The sequence below is a fragment of the Rana temporaria genome, chromosome 3 (assembly GCF_905171775.1).
Source record: "Rana temporaria chromosome 3, aRanTem1.1, whole genome shotgun sequence".
Lineage (NCBI taxonomy): Eukaryota > Metazoa > Chordata > Amphibia > Anura > Ranidae > Rana > Rana temporaria.
This window is the reverse complement of record NC_053491.1, coordinates 231039534-231061611: the sequence shown is the minus strand read 5'-3', so window position 1 is coordinate 231061611 and position 22078 is coordinate 231039534. Positions and strand designations below refer to the sequence as shown.

Genomic DNA, 22078 nt, shown 5'->3' with positions numbered 1-22078 from the left:
AATTTTTTAAAGTAAGAAACTCAGGCATGCAGTGACAGATCAAGAAGAGACCAATACTACTCAGCAACAATGGAACCCCTTACCCAAAGAGCGCACACCCAATTTTGAGGTCCCATTGGCATTAAAAGTTTCCTAAAAATCCTCAGCTTAAAATACTACACATCATTGTAATAAGGCACCTCTCTATTTCTTTGCTGCCACGCTCCAGACTCAAAACATTGCCAGAAGTGCCTTATTGCTGCTTTTTTCTCTCTCTTTTTTTTTTTTAATAGGCCATAGCCTTTTTAAAAAGGACAACAGTTGTCATTACATGAATACACAAATCCTTATTGGTGACAAGAATGGAGCAGTCCGCTCTCAGCGATGGAACAACCAAGTCTAACTGCAAAATGTCATCAGCTAAAAGCAAATCAAAAAATGTAACAGTCTGCATGCTGTTTTTACAGAGCAATGACACTGCATCTATTTTCTATACAGCCATGGCAGCTGAGTCCGCACGATGCTTTGCACTTCGATACGTGATGAGGCACAAGTTCCATTTGAAGTTCTACACGTCACTTCTTTTCAGGTGCAGCGCGCACAGCAAGACCTTGAGAAGCCCTAGATGGGGTTGGCGCCTGGCACTCTGTAGAAAGTTCCTGCTCAGCAGAAACACCTGCCCCTTGTTGATCGGAGAGAGACGTTTCTTCAATGCAGTATATAGATGGCAAATATTCATCTTCTGAATCGCTGTCATGTACTTGGATAAAAGTTTTGCCAGATGCAGAACGAAGCCTCTCTTTGGCGATCCTAGTTTGGTCTTTTGAAGTAGTGGGGGGTGTTTGTCTACAATTTACACGTTTTCCTAACAAGCTTTTAGATTTCTCTTCTGGTGACCATGTTCCTTCAAGGGTGCTTAGTTTCTCCTGAGATATATGAATGGGCGATCTCTGGGAAGAAGTTTTAGACTGCTTTTTGCTGTCCAAACCATTGTGAAGATCATTCGCACGCCCAGGCCTCTCTTTTGTTAAACCAGTGCTCGCTTTTTGGCAGGGATCTTTAGGCTCCTGTTTAGGGGTGACTGGGGGCAATTTTTTCTGCAAAGGAGTATTACATTTATCTACAGAGGTATTAAGGGGTAGTGTCCTAGGAGGTTGAGGTTGTGGGTCAAGCTGGCTTTTTTTCACATAATCAGATTTGCCAGCTAGGACTTTTTCATCAGCCACAACAGGTTTGCCTGCAACAGCCTGGTGTTTTACAGCAGCAGTCAAGTACACCTTCCCGGCCTCTGCCGGTAACTTTCCAGCCGAAGACAACACAACTTTCCCTGCGTGTTTTCCTGTAGGAGATAGCAGCACTCTACCAACTTGTGAAGAATTCTTTCCTACGGGGGATAGCAGTACCTTCCCAGAAGTCAGACTTTTCTTTCCCAAAGAGGCCAGCAACAGCTTCCCAGTAGATAAAGATTTCTTCCCCAAAGAGGCCAACAGCACTTTTCCAGGCGGCAAAGCTTTTTGTGTGGGAGAGGCCAGAAACAGCTTTCTTCCAGTGGACGACTTCTGGCCTGCAGAGGTCAAAAGTATCTTGCCAGCAGACAGAGACATTTTATCTGAACACCCAACTAAAACCTTACCAGGCGGCTTGTCATTTTCCTCTAGAGCCAGGAATACAGGTTCTTGATTACCAGTTAAAGAGGAACTCAGCAACACCTTTGTTAGTTTGCTTTTCTTATCGACCAAGGGCGGGCTTTTTTCCTTGGCACTGTCTGCTGCAGCTTTTGTGGCAGAAGGTGGCTTGATGGGATCGCTCTTTTTGCTAGAAGGGGATTCAGATTCACGAATTTCACCAGGCTCCAAAGGATTAGGCCCACATGGGTCATGCTCAGTGCAGGATAATCGTCCGTCAAGCTTGGAGATGAAAAGCATTCCCTCACGGTGACCTTTGCAAAAGGAGCTGGGGCACACATCACAGAAAGAAGCTGCCTCTTTGCTACACACATCACATTGATGCCACGGACATTCCCACTTGCCTATTAAAAAAGGAAAAAAAAAAAAAAAAAGTTTATAAAAAGGTTTTGTGTGCCTAAATAAAACAAAATAAAAAAGGTTAATCTAAAGGCAGGGATCTTCAAATTCCAGCTGTTGTGGAACTACATGTCCCATGAGGCTTTGTAAAACTCTGACGTTCACAGACATGGCTAGGAACAATACGACGTGTAGTTCCTGAACAGCTGGAAGGCCGTAGTTTAGAGACCCCTGATCTAATATGGGTACCTGAAACTACAGGATATACTGTAGATTGCCAAACAAACCCCACACAGTGCAAGAACCTTCCCTGAAACTGTAATTAAAGCAGATCTTCTCTTTTTGTATTTGTTCCAGATCTGTGCAGTAATCCAGTATGGAACACCTTATTCTCTTTGTATTTGTGCGAGAGTTTGCCATAATAAAAGACCCTTTAAGTCCTGTTCGCTCTCATTGTGTAGGATAGCTGGTCTTTTTATCCACCTCAGTACTGATTTCTGCAAGTAACCTGTTTGTAAGGATCTGCTCTCTGCCAGGCTATGTGCAACACAGTAATAATGTCATGGATACTTTTAAAAAGGTAAAAGGTTGTGCGTTTGGCATTAAGTGCACACAAAGTAAATCCTTTGTGACTAATGAGGATTATATCTAATCTCAAGTTTTTTTCCCCCAGACATTCATCTTTATTCCAATCACTATAATGTCAAGAATTGTGTCAAAGTTTTTGATAAAATGACTAAGACCATGGCGGGAGGTGTAAAATGTAAATTATACCCAATTTTTTTTATATTTTGATTGTAAAGACTACACAGAACAGGTTACAGTCAATGATTCAAAGAACAGCATAGGCAAATAATCAGTTGCGTAAAATATAACAGGTACAGTCGGAATTCCCTCTAATCTAATGCAACATCTGATAATTTCTTAGTAGTGCAAGAAACCTTTAGACCCCTTTCACACTGGAGTGGTTTGCAGGCGCCATTGCGCTAAAAATAGCGCCTGCAAACCGACCCTAAACAGCTGCTGCTGTTTCTCCAGTGTGAAAGCCCTCTGGCTTTCACACTGGAGCGGTGCTCTAGCAGGATGGGAAAAAAAGTCCTGCTAGCCGCATCTTTGTGGGTTTTTGTAGTTTCAAAGTGAAGGATTCAGTTAGGAGTAAGCATCTGTTAAATCTGTTTAAAGCCACTTGGTTTCATAGAATTCTTTACCTCCTGTCATCCTGTAGAAATATCTGCCTTGGTGCAGTCAAATTATAGATTTTTAGCACAAGATTTATATATAAATGTCAAAATTTAAAGTACACCTGAAAACATTAAACATTATAAAACCTGTCTCAGCATTAACATACAGAATACCTAGTGATGTCCCCCCCCCCCCCCCCCTTTGTGTTATGACTGTCCACTATCTCAGAGAAGATGCCAACCACTGACATTTCTTCCCCCACAGTGAAGCAACTTTAATAAACAGCGCCATCACTAAGGGTTTTTATACGCAAGCATCATTACAATACCCTTCAACGATGTTTACTTACCAGCAGGTCTACGTGTTAAATTTAAGCAATCAGCATGATAAACCTTGGGGCAACCGTGTCTTTTACAAGTAATAAGCTGTCCTCCATCTCCACAGCTAAAACATTCATCTTCATGCTCCTTAACCACCTCATGCTTTGTGCGCTTCACATACTTCCTCCTGGCCCGGTCTTCAGACAGCGGCTGGTTCTTAAATACAGAAACAAATAGGCGAGTCAGTTAGCTTTTGTCACTATAGTAAAAAAAAAGCTTTACAGAAAAAATACACAGCTAGGGGGCCCACGACTGGAACAAAAAAAAAAAACACACACACACACACACACACACACACACACACACACACACACTAGAATTCTGATATCCGAAATTAACATTTTACCACAAATTGTATAAAGACTGGATACTTAGGAGGGACGGCTTGTCTTCCACCCACATATTTAACCCTTTCATGCCTATGCCTATGTATGACATTTGGTGTTTACAAGTTAAAATCCATATTTTTGGCTAGAAAATTACTTAGAACCCCCAAACATTATATATATATTTTTAGCAGAGAATCTAGAGAATAAAATGGCGATTGTTGCAATATTTTATGTCATACGGTATTTGTGCGGCGGTGTTTTAAACACAACTTTTTGGGAAAAATTTACTTTCATGAATTTTAAAAAAATGAAAAAGTAAAATTAGCCCAATTTTTTTGCATAATGTGAAAGATGATGTTATGCCGAGTAAATAGATACCAAGCATGACACGCTTTATAATTGCACGCACTCGTGGAATGGCGACAAACTACGGTAACTAAAAATCTCCATAGGCGACGCTTTAAACTTTTTTTACGGTTACCAGGTTAGAGTTACAGAGTAGGCCTAGTGCTATAATTATTGCTCTCGCTCTTACGATCGCGGCGATACCTCACATGTGTTATTTGAACACCGTTTTCATATGCGGGCGCGACTTCCGTATGCGCTTTCTTTGCTGCGCAAGCTCGCGGGGAGGGGGGCGCTTTAAAAAATTTTTTTTTTTGTTTTCTTATTTATTTATTTTTTCTAATATTACATTTTTTTTTTACATTTTGATCACTTTTATTGCTGTCACAAGGAATGTAAACATCCCTTGTGACAGCAATAGGTCGTGACAGGTACTCTTTATGGAGGGATCGGGGTCTAAAAGACCTCCGAGCCCTCCTTTGCACTTCAAAGTATTCAGATCGCCGAAAACGGCGATTCTGAATACTGTGTACTTTTTTAAATCCGGCGCCATTGGCAGCCGAGAAACCCGGAAGTGACGTCATGACGCCGCTTCCGTGGTTTCAATGCGCACACTGAATCAAAGCCGTTTACGGCTTTGTTTCAGAGCGCGCCGAGACGCTGGAGGCGCCGGATCGTGGATCGGGTCTCCCGGTGGGACGGGAGGCCCGGTCAGAGCGGCGAGAGGCGGCGGGAGGGGGGGGGATGTCCCCTCCCGCTCCTCCGGCATAACAACCGAGCGGCTTTTAGCCGCATCGGTTGTTATGTTTGGAAAGCCGATCGCCCGCTCTAAACAACGGTACCGGGATGATGCCTGCGGCTGCAGGCATCATCCCGGTACAACCCCTGAAAGCCGAGGACGCATATATGCGTACGCTCGGCGTGAAAGGGTTAAAGTATAACTAAAAGCAAAACTGCCCCCCCATTTTAGTTAGTTTAAGTGAGGATTAGAACCTGTAAAAAAAAAATTGCCATCTGTGTCCCATAGGGGAGATTTCTCTCAATTACCTGTCCTATAGCCAAAATAGGAAATGAGAGGAAATCCCTCCAAGTGAGGAAATTCTGGGGTTTCGCCAAAACTAGTGCCCCCATTGGAAGATTCCCTCTGAGGTCAACCCAAAATTTGAGATTTTTTTTTACTTTCGGTAATGTTAAATAGGACAAATAGCGAAAGTGGGGCAAAAGTTTTGCCCTTAGTTACATTTGAACAAATGTGCAATTTGTCTACTTAGCAAGTGACCAGACTATAATTGCCTCTTCTCTCAGACAGCTGGACAAGTGACTTAATAAAAGTGAACAATAAAAGTTAATCCAATGTGTGTTGCGAAAAAAGAGAAAGCATGAAAAGGTAAATTAAAAACTACAAAAACACAGCAAATATCCCCTGGGGTGAGACATACAATTATAAAATGTCCTTTCTGCGCCATAATTCAAATCAAAACACACCTTGGGTCTGACTCCTAGAAAACCACTGCAGTTGGGTGCACCACATTTACACACGGTCTTTCCGTTTCCCAGACATTCCAAGTTATAGTTGAATGTCAATTCCGTTCCTGAAAACAAAAGGCAAGAAAGAATTAGATAAAAAAACAGATAATATTGACATACCTGTAAATTTCTCATATTGGAGTACAGCACAGGACTTGTATTGGTAGCCTGCATATAACCCATGCATGGTATGTCATTGGGTGAATGAACATGGACAAAAAAATAAAAATAACTTACTAGGGCTGAGCTTAAAGCAGTGTTCCAGCCGCAATTTATTTTTTAAAGTCAGCAGCTACAAACACTGTAGCCATCCTCACTAAGGGAAATAGGCAGTGGAGCCTTGCGGCTTCACTGCCCGTTTCCTTTTATGAATGGGTGGCTGTTCTCTGGGATACACACAGTTCCTAGAAGACAGCGTGCCCCTTTCTCCAGAAGACAAATGCGAGGAGGACAAGAATGAAGACCAGCCGCGGACTAGAAAGAGGCAGATTAGGAAGATCTGCCTAGCAACAGCCATTTCTGGTAGGAAAAAAAAAAAAAAAATTAAACATTTTTAGAGCATTTTTTAATGTAATTTTTTAGGGTGGACCTCCGCTTTAAAGAGTGTATCCGTATAACCCTGATCATTCCATGAGACTCCAATTTTTAGCAAACAAAAAATAATTAGGACACCAAGGGAAGGGGCCAGTGTCCTGTATTGTGTTTCAAAAGAAAAAAATAACTGACTTGCCTGTAAATTACACATATTGTGGCGTACAGTATAGGACATAGACTTAAAATGAATAGACTGATACAGACTAAATACACAAATTTGAGCAATTTTTACCAAAGCTATGTAGCAGTAGGGATGAGCTTTGTGTTCGAGTCGAACCCATGTTCGACTGTTCGTTGAAATTCGAACGTTACGGGCCGTTCGTGCCAAATTCGTCACGGCCCATAATTCACTGCGCCATCGCAGTGCATTGCTGGCTGATGATTGGCCAAGCATGCACTATGACCCCAGGGTGGCTTTGGCCAATTATGGCTCAGGGGGTTTAGTACACGTCCCACAATATAAAAGGCCGCCTGCAGGTCAGCCTTGTGTTGTGTGTTGCGGCGGTGGTTTGAGACAGAGTGAGAGACATGGCCCCTGAGTAGACCAAGTACATCACAGTGCTTAACGATAAGGCCGCAGATGGGGACAACACCGGCACAACGGCAGACGATCAGGCACTTGAGTCTGAGGCATGCAGATGGACACCGTGAGGGAGGCCGAGGCATGCAGATGGACACCATGAGGGAGGCTGAGGCATGCAGATCGACACCGTGAGGGAGGCCGAGGCATGCAGATCGACACCGTGAGGGAGGCCGAGGCATGCCGATCGAAACCGTGAGGGAGGCCGAGGCATGCCAAACGAAACCGTGAGGGAGGCCGAGGCATGCCGATCGAAACCGTGAGGGAGGCCGAGGCATGCCGATCGACACCGTGAGGGAGGCCGAGGCATGCAGATCGACGCCGCGAGGGAGGCCGAGGCATGCAGATCGACGCCGCGAGGGAGGCCGAGGCATGCAGATCGACACCGCAAGGGTCACCTTATGGAATAACTTGCAAAATGTACTTTCATATACTGGCATATTGAAGGCTTACACCCATCTATGGTTGACCACATGTAAAGAAGACTTGGATTACCATTAAGGAGGAAAAGCTTTTGTCCATAGTGAGGAATATCACAAAGTATTAGGGATCAATGAAAAAAAGGTAGTATTAAAAGATCTCAACTGAGAACATTGCTATGTAAAATTTTGTTTTCTTACCAGCTTTAACGTCACACAAGGCAAAAAGTCCAACTCGAGTGTCACCATTAACAGTCCATTTTTGAGTCTCGCAGTTTGGCTGGCAGCAGTGGTTCATGAAGCGTGCAAAATTACCCTTTGGCCCAGCATCAATGACACGGTCCTAGAACAAGGTGTACACATAGTAAGCATACATACATAGATCATATTTTCTTTAATACATTTTCTCCTTTTAAGTTTACTTTTCAAGTTGTCCTGGCTGTGCTGCGACACTCCCTGGTTCTATGTCTGCCCACTGTGCCCCCAGGCTCATGGAGTCACAGATAAATCCCCTGTATGTGTATGCTCCTGCCCTATACTACAACTCTACGTGCAGCTTCTGCAAATTTAGCACATACAGGCAGCACAAGAGGGACACAGACACCAGTGACCAACAGGGTGATAAACCAATCCTTATGAAAGAAAATCTGGGAGGGCCTGCAGAGTGTGCCAGGAGTCTTGACGAGGTCAGAATACCAACCACATCTCCCTGGGATGATTGAATGAGAATCACCAGAATACTATCCATCTTGATCCTGTGGAGCAGGAGAGGTAAGCTGCTTGCCTATTGCAGATTCATAGCTAGATTCACAAAGAGTTAAGCCGGCGTATCAGTAGATACGCCGTCGTAACTCTGAATCTTAGCCGTCGTACATTTAAGTGTATTCTGAAATTGAGATACACTTAAATGTAGCCAAGATACGATTGCCTGCGCCGTCGTATCTTAGCTGTCTAGTTCCGCCGGCCGCTAGGGGCGTGAACGCTGATTTAAGCCTAGAATGCGTAAATCAGCAAGATACGCCTTTTCACGAACGTACGCTTGCCCGTCGAGGTAAAGATACGCCGTTTACGTAAGGCGTTTTCCGGCGTAAAGTTAGTCGAACAAATAGCTGGCCTAGCCAATGTTAAGTATGGACGTCGTTCCCGCGTCAAATTTTGAAAATTTTACGCCGTTTGCGCAAGTCGTCCGTGAATGGGGCTGGACGTAATTTACGTTCACGTCGAAACCAATAAGTCCTTGCGGCGTACTTTGAATCAATGCACACTGGGATATGTCCACGGACGGCGCATGCGCCATTCGTTAAAAACGTCAATCACGTTGGGTCATGGTTTATTTACATAAAACACGCCCACCTCTTCACAATTTGAATTTGGCGCGCTTACGCCGGCCCATTTACGCTACGCCGCCGTAACTTAGGAGGCAAGTGCTTTGTGAATACAGCACTTGCCTGTCTGACTTACATCGGCGTAGCGTAAATGCGATCCGCTACGCCTGCACAAAGATGAGCCAGTCTTTCTGAATCTGGCTATCAGTCTTCCCAGCCTGGTGCAGGTCTACAATTGTGTTTCTGGTGTCCTTCACCATAGTGGAGTTTGGAGTGTGACTGTTTGAGGTCGTGGACAGGTGTCTTTTATACGAATAACAAGTTCAAACAGGTGCCATTAATACAGGTAATGAGTGGAGGACAGAGGAGCCTCTTAAAGAAGAAGATAGAGGTCTGTGAGAGCCAGAAATCCTGCTTGTTTGTAGGTGACCAAATACTTATTTTCCACCATAATTTGCAAATAAATTCTTTCCAAATCAAACAATGTGATTATCTGGATTTGTTTCCGCATTTTGTCGCTCATAGTTGAGGTATACCTATGATAACAATTACAGGCCTCTCATCTTTTTAAGTTGGAGAACTTGCACAATTGGTGGCTGACTAAATACTTTTTTGCCCCACTGTAGCTCCAAACTTTGCCATATACAGACTGTGTCAGAAAGGACCAATATGATATCCTTAAGTTTTGGCGCTCGGTCTGTGGATAGAGAGATGACTCCGGAAAGGAGAGCATGAGAAGGTACTCTAGCAACTTCTGTTTTTTGGGTCAGCCAGGGCCGGATTAACAATGGGGCTGATGGAGCTGCAGCTCCAGGCCCCTTTCTCAAGATAGGCCAATTTGCCCAAAAAAATATTTTTTTTTTTTTTTTTTTTTTTTTAAGATCGAATTTGGGGGGTTGTAGCTCGATGACCAGAGGTCACAGAAACCCCACATTTGGGGGTAGGCATGGGAAGAGCTACCCCACAACTGGTTATAATATGGGACGGCTATCATTTATGGTTCCGGAGATACGGGCCTGCTTGCACAGCCTGTCAGAAGCTACATTCAGAGCGGCCAATATAAATACAAGCTGACACACTGCAGCAAACTGATGGGATCACAGTGCTTATAATAATTATTTGTATATTACTCATGGTAATTAACCCCTTGCCACCCAGGCCAATTCTGACACTTCTCTACTACATGTAAAAATCATCATTTGTTTTTTGCTAGAAAATTACTCTATGGTGGTCTTTGCACTTTTTATGTTGCAGGGTACAGAGCTGCACGATTCTGGCTAAAATGAGAATTGCAATTTTTTTGCTTAGAAGATAGATCACGATTCTCTCACGATTGTTGCGGCGTAACATCATCTTTCACATAAAAAAAAAAAAAAATGGGCTAACTTCACTGTTTTGTTTTTATGGTTTTTATTATTCATTGAAGTGGAAAAATGCAGTGTGACATAAAATATTGCAGCAATAGCCATTGTATTCCCTAGAGTCTCTGCTAAAATATATATAATGTTTGGCAGTTCCAAGTAATTTTCTAGCAAATAATATTGCTTTCTAACTTAAGAAACAATTGTTGGACTTTAAGTGGTTAAATTTAGTTACAATGTTGGTTACAATGTTTCATTTTGTTTACAAACTTTGCAGACTGCCCAGATTTTTTCTTTACATACAGAAGTGTATCCCTTTGATCTAAGAAGGAAGTGTCAGTTACAATGTTTCCTGTTAAAAACTTGGCAGACTGCCCAGATATTTTCTTTTGACAGCTGAAAGTCTCTCCACTTGTTATATGAAAGAATCGTCAAACTCTGCTCTGCATTGAAGATCGTCAGGGGGGTTGAATCGAGATCACGATTTTTTTTAACGATTAATTGTGCAGCTCTAGCACGGTATTTGCGCAGCAATTTTTCAAACATGTTTTTTTGGAAAAAAAAATGTCATTCATTAAAAAAAGTTAGTTAACCACTTCAGATCCGCACTATAGTAAAAATACGTCTGCAGCGCGGACCTGAAGTGCCAAGTGTCCGTGTTTAAACGGCCTGCCGTTTCTCTGCTGGAAGCGCGTCCCCGCGAGCGCGCTTCTGCAGAAAACTGTGTTGGCCGTGTCCCTCGGACACAGCCAATCACAGATCGTGCTGAATGGCCAATCACAGCGGCCATTCAGCATTCGATCTAGCCGTCCAATGAGAGATGATCTCGAATGTAAACAAATGAGATCATCTCTCATCGCCGGCTTTCTCTCCTTACACACAGACCGCGTGTGAGGAGAGAAAGATAACAGTTTTACAGTGCATTACAGCGATCGATCGTTACAGTGAAAAAAAAAAAAAAGTGAGTGACACAAACACTACCCACAGTCCCTGCCAGTGCCACCTTCCAGTGCCACAGCCAGTGCATTCTCATCAGTGCCACCTGCCCCTGCCATCAGTGCCACCTGCCCCTGCCATCAGTGCCACCTGCCCCTGCCATCAGTGCCACCTGCCAGTGCCACCTGCTCGTGCCATCTGCCATCAGTGCAATCTGCCACCTGCCCGTGCCATCAGCCATCAGTGCCATCAGTGCCACCTGCCATCAGTGCCACCTGCCCGTGCCGTCAGCCATCAGTGCCACCTGCCATCAGTGCTACCTGCCATCAGTGCCATCTGCCCGTGCCATCTGCCCGTCCCATTTGCCGTCAGTGCCACCTGTCAGTGTCATCAGTGCCACGTGCCATCTTTTGTCATTGCCAACGATGGCTAAAAGATCTTTTTCACTTACGGAGGCATACGAAATTATTGCGGCCGACGAGAGCAACGGGGAGCTCTGCGATTCGGATTCCTCCGCAAGGTCAGACGCCGGATCTGATGTTGACTATGAGCCGGTAGTTAGCAGTGAAGAGGAAGAGGAGAAAGAGGAAGAGGAGGAAGAAGAGGAGGAGGAAGAAGAGGAAGAAGAGGAGGAAGAGGGTCCGCCCGCCAGACGAAGGTGTATTGCTAAGGAGGCAGTGCCATCCACCAGCACTGCTGTGCCATCCACCAGCACCGCTGTGCCATCCACCAGCACCGCTGTGCCATCCACCAGAACCGCAACACCTCGTCAAGCAAGGTCACGTACCAGTAGGTCCCATGCCAGCCTTCCCTATTCCCTTCAGTACCCCTTGTGGCTTCCTCCTAATTCAGGAGAAGCCAACATTCCCCCTTTCACTGCCCAGCCAGGAGTCCAAGTGGACACAGAAAATTTTGCCCCAATAGATTTTTTCAATTTAATTTTTACTGAGGACATGCTTGCCTCAATTGTTTCCCAGTCCAATCTCTATGCCCAACAATTTATTTCCAGTCACCCCACATCCTATTATGCCCGTCCCTTCCAATGGAGACCCCTTACAGTGGAAGAGTTTAAAAAATTTTTGGGCCTCGTATTCTGTATGGGACTAAACCACAAAAACGAAATACGTTCATATTGGTCAAAACGCCCCATCTACCACATGCCCGTCTTTTCCTCAAAAATGCCCAGGTCCAGATATCAAATGATCATGCGATTCCTACACTATAGTGACAATACCCAGTGCCCTCCCCGAGATGACCCAAATTTTGACAAACTTTATAAAATTCGGCCACTACTAGATTATTTTTCCCAAATTTTCCCCCAGTTGTTTACCCCGGACCAAAACATCTGTGTTGACGAGTCCCTTGTAAAATTTTCTGGCAGGCTCGGCATAAAGCAATTTATTCCCTCCAAAAGGGCCCGCTATGGAGTGAAGCTCTACAAATTATGTGACCGTGCCACCGGATATACCTATGCCTTCAACATATATGAAGGAAAGGACAGCCAGCTACACCCCCCTAATTGTCCAGACTACATTGGGACCAGCGGGAAAATTGTTTGGCAACTCCTAAACCCGCTCATGGAGAAAGGCTACCACTTGTATGTGGACAATTTCTACACAAGTTTGCCCCTTTTCCGAAACCTGTATAGAAAGAAGACACCCGCATGCGGCACCGTACGGTCGAACCGGAAGGGCTTTCCTCAAAGCCTCGTCACCAAGAAGCTAAGAAAAGGGGAGACGGCGAGTGCACGCAATGAGGAAGTTCTGGCCGTGAAATGGAGGGACAAAAGGGATGTGTACGTGCTTTCTACCATCCACAACAATACATGCGTTACCATCAGAAGGAGGAATGGGCAAATCCAGAAACCTAAATGTATCCACGAATACAATAAGTTCATGGGGGGTGTCGATTTAAATGATCAAATGATCGAGCCCTACCTTTCCACAAGACGATCATACCAGTGGTATAAAAAAGTTTCCATTTACTTATTCAATTTGGCCATATACAACACCTACGTATTATATCGAAAATCCACTCCAAGACCCAAATCCTACCTTTATTACCAGGAGGAAATCACCACTGCCCTTTTATACCCCAGCAACCCACCAGCAACCATTCGATCCGATGTGGTAAGCCGACTCTACGAGCGCCACTTCCCAGATAAAATCCCTCCCGGACCAACAGGCCGAAATTCCCAAAAAAAATGCCGGGTGTGCTCCAAAGATGGAGTGAGAAGAGACACCCGTTTTTATTGTGCCCAATGCCCTTCCCAACCAGGCCTCTGCGTAGTTGGGTGTTTCCGCCGTTATCATTCCTTACTAAATTATTAGTCACTTCCTGACATTTACCTTTACACCCCTTATGCCTCTGCTTGCTCTGTATTTGACCCTGGCTTGTTATTTGACCACGATTCTGCCTACCGATTTTGTTTATACCTCTGCCTGATATGGAACTGACCCTGGACTGTTATTTGACCACGCTTATGCCTACCGATTCTGTTTATACCTCTGCCTGATCTGGAACTGACCCTGGACCGTTTGACCATTCTTTTTGCCTGCCTCTTGGACTGATCTTTTACCCTGCCAGTGGACTAGTGGGATTCAAAGCACAGGGGTCTCACATGTGAGGGGCTCCAGAATTGTTTTTCTGGATGAAGAAAACTATTGTTTTTGTTTTCTCATTCTAGATTAGGGTCTGGTTGCCCGGAGGCTTCAAAGAGATTTGGGTGGGAGAAGCCTCTACCCCTGTCCCCATTCTGTCCTGAACGAGGCCCTACTTCTGCCTGCTGCCTGTAGGACCTATGCCATCATGCATGTTGCCTGGACAATTGCATTTTCTTTTGCTGACCAAGTCCCTGCCTGCTGCCTGGACCAGTGCTATCGTCCCGTGGACAACTGCACTACTAAAACCACAGGTACATTTTTTGTTTACCCTTTGCTTAGCATAATGTATTGTGGGGTGTAATTCTTGTCATGTGCATGCTATGTGTCCCTAGAACACCTGTTGGTGTTCCCTGCATATTGGGGCTCTGTATGTGGTCAGGCTGTGAAAAAGTCCCACACATGTGGTATCGCCATACTCAGGAGGAGTAGCAGAATGTATTTTGGGGTGTAATTTTTGCTATGTATAGGCTATGTGTTGGCAATATCTTATAAATGGAGAACTTTGCGTAAAAAAAATTGCGTTTTCATTTTTTTCCCACATTTTCCAAAAACGTTTGGAAAAAAATTAATCATTCAAAAGACTCATTATGCCTCATAGATTATACGTTGGGGTGTTAGCTTTCCAAAATGGGGTCACTTTGTGGGCATTTCCATTGTCCAGGTGCTCCAGGGCCTTCAAAAGTGTAATAGGTAGTCAACAAGTTAGATGTGTAATTTATGCTCCTAGAACACCTGATGGTGCTCCCTGCATATTGGGGCTCTGTATGTGGTCAGGCTGTGAAAAAGTCCCACACATGTGGTATCGCCATACTCAGGAGGAGTAGCAGAATGTATTTTTGGGTGTCATTTGTGGTATACACATGCCATGTGAGAGAAATAACCTATTACAATGACAATTTTGTGAGGGGGAAAAAAAAAATAAAAAAAATATTCATTTTGCAAAGAATTGTGGGAAAAAATTACAACATCAAAAACCTCATCATGCATCTTACTAAATACCTTGGAATGTCTACTTTCTAAAAAGGGGTCATTTGGGGGGTATTTGTACTTTCCTGGCGTGTTCAGGGCCCCAAGAAATGAGATAGGCACCGGTACAACAGGTGTGATAATTTTTTTATGATTTGCACCATAGCTTGTAGACTCTCTAACTTTCACAAAGAGCAAATAATATCCACTAATTTGGGTTTTTTTTACCAAAGACATGTAGCAGTATAAATTGTGGCCAAAATTTATGAAGAAAAATTAATATTTTGCTAAATTTTATCGCATAAACTAAGAAAAATTCATTTTTTTTCAAAATTTTCTGCCTTTTTTCATTTATAGCGCAAAAAATAAAAAGTCCAGAGGTGATCAAATACCACCAAAAGAAAGCTCTGTTTGTATGAAAAAAAGGACAAAAAATTCATTTGGATACAATGTTGTATGACTGAGTAATTAACATTCAAAGTGTGAGAGTGCTGAAAGCTGAAAATTGCTCCGGGAACGAAGGTGGTTTAAGTGCCCAGTAAGCAAGTGGTTAAGTTGGCACAATTTTTTTTTGGTATCCTAAGCGATGCTTTACATTTTTTAGGTTACATGTTTAGCGTTACAGAGGAGGTCTAGTACTAGAATTATTGTTCTCGCTCTAACGATCGTGGCGTATGTAACCTGTGTGTATCTGGCTCTGATACTACCAGTGCCTACCCAGCCAATGACTAGTATCTCTCCCCACGCACACTCTCACCTGCTGACCTGTGGATGGGGGAATCACCCTGCAGTGTTATTGTGTTCTGCCAGTGCGTACAATGATCAGTGTTGCTAACTTTAGCTGGCAGCACTGATTGCTTTAAGAAAAAAAAAAACAGGCTGGTTGTACTCAAGTTGATTAATAGATTGACTTGACTGCCCACTGTCATACCCTCCACACTCCTCTCCTGTACATACTGCCCCATCATACCCGCCACACTTCTCTCTGGTACGTACTACCCTCTGTCATACCCCCTCACTCTTCCTGTACATACTGCCCATTGTCATATCCTTCACACTCCTCTCCTGTACATAGTGCTTTTTTCCGTACCCTTTGTACTCCTCTCCTGTACATAGTGCCCACTGTTAGACCCTCCACATTCCTCTCCCTCACCTGCACATACTTCCCACTTATATACCGTCCATACTCCTCCCCTATGTCGCTTACCCACAAAAACAGTTCTTTAAAATTATACTGAATATCCTCGATGTTACCAGCTCTAGAATAGACACACTTTTGTTAGTTCAACTAAAGGAAATCTCAGTTCTCATATTTGTTCTGCCCCATTATTAGTACTCATTTAATTTTGTGATTACTACTATGATGTATAGAGGAACATCGGGGATCTCAGCTACTCTAAATATAGCACTTATATAAAAAAGTGGCCCTGAAAATATTTTTTAAATGTTGGCAACTGTGCACTTAGGCACTGCCCGAGGGCCACCGTCCATCGGGTCAGTAGGGGGCCCCATGAGAGGCTCCTGGGATCCTGTGATAATAAAGCGGTAGTAAACTTTCCTGACATTACTACTTTTTAGAGGCCCTGGGGTAGGTTATGCCACAACGTACAAGTATGCACAGCATATTAGCACATTAGTGTACACTTACATTTTCAGACTGAGCCCTCCAGTACTGTGATGAATCAGGTGGGGCCTGGACACTTCCATCTTCACCTGGTCTTCCTTCTGGGTTCTGTGCCTTTGGTCACTTGCCTTGGCTGGGCTGCGTTCATGTCATTCCCACGCATTTATTTATTATTTATTACACCCCATTCACACCTCCGCGACAAAACGCCCGACGCCGGCCGCTCGTGCCGCTGGAGGGGAGAATTCCCATTGCTGTCTATGAGATGGTTCACATCTCATAGACGCCGTACAGCTGCGGCATGAAAAAAAGTCCCGGACCCTTTTTTTCAGGCGGCATTAGCGTTCGGCCATACAAAGCAATAGGAAGGATTTGTAAAAAAAAAGTTACACTATTCGCGGCAAAATACGCCGCGTACGCGGTGTTACTTGTCGCGGAGGTGTGAATGCAGCCTAAAAGGCCCCACCAAAATCCTCAGCACCAGGCCCATGATGTTCTTAATCTGGCCCTGGGGTCAGCCAACATAGTTAGAATTTTTTTACATAATTACACTACACAGTCTTCACAGATTTGTTGGCCAGTGACCAGTCTCTTAAATTCAGGAGCATAATGCAAATTTTCCCCGAGTTAAAGTGGTTGTTAACCCACAGGGTTAAAGTGTCAGTATCCTCTCGGTTTTACTCATGTAATGTCCCCCCGTGACTGTGCTTAATAAAAATAATGCAGCTATATACCCGTTTACAGAGCGCAGATCGGCGCTCAAGTGACCAGCCGGCTCTCTCTTCTCTCAGCCTGACAGCTGCAGCAGGCAGGGCCAAGGATTCCCTGCTGATGTCGGGGAGAAGGAGAGCCGGCCTGTCACGTGGGTGCCAATCTGCACTCTATAAACAGGTATATAGCTGCATTATTTTTTATAAAGCAGTCACAGGGGGACATTTTATGAATAAACCAAGAGGATAGTGTCAATGTAACCCTAATTTGAGCAGCAGGAGGGAAGGAGGCGGGCACAGACAGAGCTAACAGGCAGGGAGGGGGGAAAGGACAGAGGAGAGCACACAGAGGAGAGACAGGAGACACAATGAATAAAAACGGGCACGATCAGCCAGGTATTTCAGGTGTTGCACTGTGCTGTATAACATGCTTTAAAAGAACAGAATTTTTTTTTTTTTAGGTTAAACGCTTTTATCCTGTGTCCTTTTGTACAATTTTTGAGTTTAGAAACACTTCAATAAGTCTACCCCAACCTTCTGACCTAGATGAGGTTCTGGTTGACAATGCAGTTCTACAGAATAATGTATTACAGTGGAATGTTGCAAATGCCAGTCATTTAAACTAGGAAAAGAAAAATGGACAGCCTTCCAAGTTGCAAACATTACCTTGTCTAAGGTTAGCATGTAGAAATTTGAGATATCTTGCTCCTGAGCATAGCGAATGCGAGCTCGACATTCCTCTTCATCAATCATTTCTCCCACATATTCATTAACAAATTCACCCTAAAAAAAGAAACCAGCATAAAAAAAAGTGGAATTTGTTCAGCTGATTACTGTACTAAAATATGGAAGGATATCACCAGACTATAAAAACAGATGAATCTAGAATAAAAATTCTTCTAACAGCCACAACGAAAAACAAGCTCACCTTTTTAACCTCAGTCTTGCAACGTAATCCCCAGCCCCGGCTCAGCGTTCGGAAGATCTCCACATCTGGGTACTGGCGTTTGGAGAAATCCTGATTCTGGCAGCGCTCGCCAGCTGGGCAAACTGAAGGATGGCATTCGTATAGCAGCATGCGGTTAATGCATTCAGAGTCCTGGCCACACGGGTGATCATCTGTTTCCTTGCAGTTGCAACGAGGGATTTCTGACAGATCAGCTGTAAGGATCTGAACCTTCCCAACTGGCCTGTTTACCTGCCAACAAGAGTAAACCAAGTTGTATTGATAAAAGATTTTGAAATTAAAATGTACATCTGGGGGGGGGGGGGGGGGGGGACACAGATAGCAGTACATCTCCAATTAATGTACATCCCCCCCATTATATCGCTACAACTAGAGAAAAATACCTGTTATCTGTGAGACATGCTTCTAAATCCTGTTGGGGGATGACAACACACAGCATGTGGACAGAGTGGTGCTAGCACTTCCAGTTGTCCATTGCAACTACCACACTTCTCAAATCCCCTCACTTTTTCATGTCTACAACATAGACTCTAAATATTTTTGAGTCCAAGATAAGAATTAGACTTGTTGAGAACACAGGTCAGCTCTGAACATTCGACATAATCAACAGGTATTTTAAAAGTTTTAAAAATGGTATATTGAACAGACCAAAAAGGCAGCACAAAACAGAAGCTTATTGTTAGGGTTGCATACATAAACATATTTAATGTGTTATGCTTACAAAAATATTGTTTTCGTAGTTTGTAATCGTACCGAACTGTCATTAATGGCAGCTCCCCCACTTAGCAGAAAGACAAATGCATTCTTATCGATCCTACTGGACCAATAAACAGGTGGTGTCCATCTTCCCATAAGTAGGCCTCATTCTTTTTTTTTTTTTAAAGCGCTATTTGTGTGAAAAAAATGAGTGTCTCATTCTTTCACCACTTACATTCAGGGCACTCTCACCCCCTTCTTGCCCAGGCCAATTTTCAGCGCTGTCGCACTTTGAATCACAATTGTGCGGTCATGCAACACTGTTCCAGGAGGATATCCATGGACGCCCTCCCGGAACAGAGCTGCGCTGTAGTCGTCTTTTGGCTACGGCACAGTAATGAAGTGTTAAAAGGTAAATGTAAAGCTCCAATAAGAAAGAATATTTTTAGAAAAGTCAAAAATACAAACGAAATGAGGACTCACTTTAATGTGCTTATATGGTGGAGGCTTTTTGTCATTTCTCTTTTCCTCTTGTAGCTGCCTCATCTCTTTCTGTGCTTTTAATTCTTCAAACCTCTCTGCAGCTTCCATTAGCCCTACATAAAATCAAAATCGATTAGAAGGGAAGGAATGTACATCAGGTGTCACTGTATACAAACCATAAGAAATCATCTGAAAATACCCTTTTTGTAGACAGCATCAACCCCTTTGCTCATTTTATCTTTGTTGAGGGCGTCTCCTTCCATATATGGAAAAACTCTGGCCTGGTGAGTCCACAAATAATCCTTTGACCCAAAAAATAAAACGGGAAACTCTCCAATATCATGCTTCATCTTCATGATGTTTGTAGGAATGCTCTTTGGATGACAAACCTCAGCTGGCCACCACCTGATTTGGAACAGAAAACATTTGGTTACCATGTACCTACATGACAAATCAAAAGAATGTGGTTTGTGTGTTGCCATTCAAATTTCTTTACCTGTATCTCCCAACTTTGACCCACACCACTTCCTTATAATGAGGTTTTTTGCCAGCTTTACAGTCATTGCAGAACCAGTTGCCCTCTGGCATTTCGATGTTAAGACACTCTTGGTGAAAAGCAGCTGGACAAGATTCACAACAAAGGAGACTTCCACCTAATGTAAAGACAAGAAGAAAATTATAAAAGTAAAAAAAAAATGAGCTAATGTAATGGCCAACTTGCCCAAATATCCCCTCATGTTGTACAGACAAATCATTGAGAACTATATAATCAGAAGTTCTTCACAATGCAAAGAGCTCAGAACTGCCTGTCTTAGAACAGACTTGTTAACAAGCAGAAGGTGTTTTTCTTGGCAACTACTAGTTAAAAAAGTACTAGCGAGGCAAAGTACAAAACAACCAGCAGTTGGGGATGATTGAAAAAATCCACAAAGAGGGTCATGGAATTTGCAGAGCTGATTAGATATCCATTCTCCTAAAGACATTAGCAAAAAATATAACATGCTGGTTGTGGACTGACCATAGGACTGGCCTACTGTTTTTTCCTTGTAATGTCCAATACTTTTGCAGGCAGCAGTATAACTCTGCTGTCTAAGGAATCCTCTGTCCCTCAAAAGATGGAAATAAACTAGGGTTGTTCAGATCAGATCATACTAATAAGCCAGTAATATAAATCTACCTAAGGCTGGACATAAACTGTTAGAATCTCGACCTGTTCAGCAGGAACCAGCTGAGATTCGAACCATGAATGAGCAGGCTGAATGTCCCAAGTTGATCGATCAATCAACTTGGTTAAAAGCAGCCTGCTGGATTTTACATGCAAATATCGCTAGTGGTTCATATAACTGCTAGCAATAATTACTGTCTTCTTCTGGCAGGGACAGCTTTCCCCTGCAGGGAGGGATTGCTTTGTCAACACTGTTTGTTGACGGGGAAATCAAGAGAATTTATTTCCTGCAACCACAAAGAAATTTGCTCCGTGTATGGCCTGCCTTACTGAGAATACATATTTCACGGTTACTATAAAAGACGACAGAATGATGTCTTTACCTTCGGAGCACACAAAGCACCAGCTAACATTGATATGTTCGTGGTTCTTGCATCCTCTACGTGGCGTAAAGTGATTGGGGCAAATAATGCTATTAGAAGCCAGGGTAACTGTTCCTGCAGCCAGACAAAAGTCGTTGGCATGATATGCAACCGGGCAACGAACGCATCTCATCAACCGACCTGTTGTAAAAGAAAAAAAAGAGAAAAAGAAAAATGATGTCTTGATTACAGTTGAATATGAGGTTTGCACAAAGGAACACACACACACACACACACACACACACACTGCACAATTATATAATCTGCAAAGACCGGCACAAATTTGTCACATTCATAACTGGTTCAGTTTAAGATGTAAAATCAATAAGTGCTTCTAAGGGCAAGAACAAAATTTAACATGCAAGTGTTCTGAAATCCTAACACTTTCCAATAACATTGAAAAAACACTGCAAACTGTATAGATTTCTGGCAGAATCAACATGTATTCTTTTTGCATTCATCAAACACACTTCAAATTGTATATTTACCAGACCAAAAAGGAGAGACAAGGAGTTCATGGTTATGGTTTTATAAAAAAAAAAACGTTCCTATCTGAGGGAACGCCTGCCAACATCAACAGCTCACAGTACATTAGTGCGATGGTCACTGGGAAGAATGCTCCTTACATTAGTGGTCATTGGTAAAGAACCCCCTTCAACACTTACAAAAAATAAATAATAATAATAATAGCTGGTGTCAGTGGTTTCTTACTTGAGAAGCAGAAATTGCTCCTGGCCTTGGGTTCCAAGGATCCTTAGTTGAGAAAGACTGGCATATACACTCCCAAAAAAAAAAAAAAACTCACAACTATTGCAATGTTTTTAATCAATGAAACCTGCAATTACGGTTTCAGGCTTCTTTCATGTCAGTGCTCTGGAAACAAACACAGGGGGAGATTTACTAAAACTGGTGTACTCAGAAGCTGTGCATGGTAGCCAGCTTCTAACTTTAGGTTGTCCAATTAAGCTTTGACCATAAAACCTGGAAGCCGATTGGCGTCTATGCAGAGCTGCACCAGATTTTGCACTCTCTAGTTTCAGTAAAATAATCCCCCACAGCGTGGATCTTGCTGTCAAGCTGGGGCAAGGTATACTTAACGTTTTTAAATAGTTAAGGTTACTAGTAGTAATTGTTCTTAGTGCTTGAGGATCAGTCAGCATTACTTACAGTCCTGACTTACCTTTAGAAGATGATTGGTTGCTGGGATAGTTGGAATAGCAGGTGATGCACACATGCAAGGGACAGCGGAAGCCTTTATTAAGCTGTAACGTGGGGGGATAATTAAAAGCACAGCTTTCATGATAATACTTCCCACACAGAGCTAGAGAACAGCGTTTCACCCCAGAATCAGAGGTCTTGCACACAAAGCATGAATGGACACCTAGAAAAATGAAGAAAATA

The 22078-nt window shown here is 43.3% G+C and overlaps 1 protein-coding gene across 2 annotated transcripts in view; it reads right to left on the bottom strand.

Annotated features, from left to right (window-relative positions):
• Positions 1-255: 255 nt before the first annotated feature.
• The window catches only part of NSD1 (nuclear receptor binding SET domain protein 1), an 85245-nt gene continuing 63422 nt past the window's right edge, over positions 256-22078 (bottom strand). For both annotated transcript variants that reach the window (XM_040344419.1, XM_040344418.1), the window contains exons 15-25: positions 21858-22058; positions 20639-20818; positions 19587-19743; positions 19290-19495; positions 19091-19203; positions 17873-18142; positions 17611-17727; positions 7561-7702; positions 5725-5831; positions 3535-3721; positions 256-2008 (exon numbers count right to left, since the gene is read on the bottom strand). In XM_040344419.1, the coding sequence (XP_040200353.1) occupies positions 555-2008; positions 3535-3721; positions 5725-5831; positions 7561-7702; positions 17611-17727; positions 17873-18142; positions 19091-19203; positions 19290-19495; positions 19587-19743; positions 20639-20818; positions 21858-22058 (3134 nt within the window). In that variant the 3' untranslated portion in view covers positions 256-554. The remainder of the gene's footprint in view (positions 2009-3534; positions 3722-5724; positions 5832-7560; positions 7703-17610; positions 17728-17872; positions 18143-19090; positions 19204-19289; positions 19496-19586; positions 19744-20638; positions 20819-21857; positions 22059-22078) is intronic.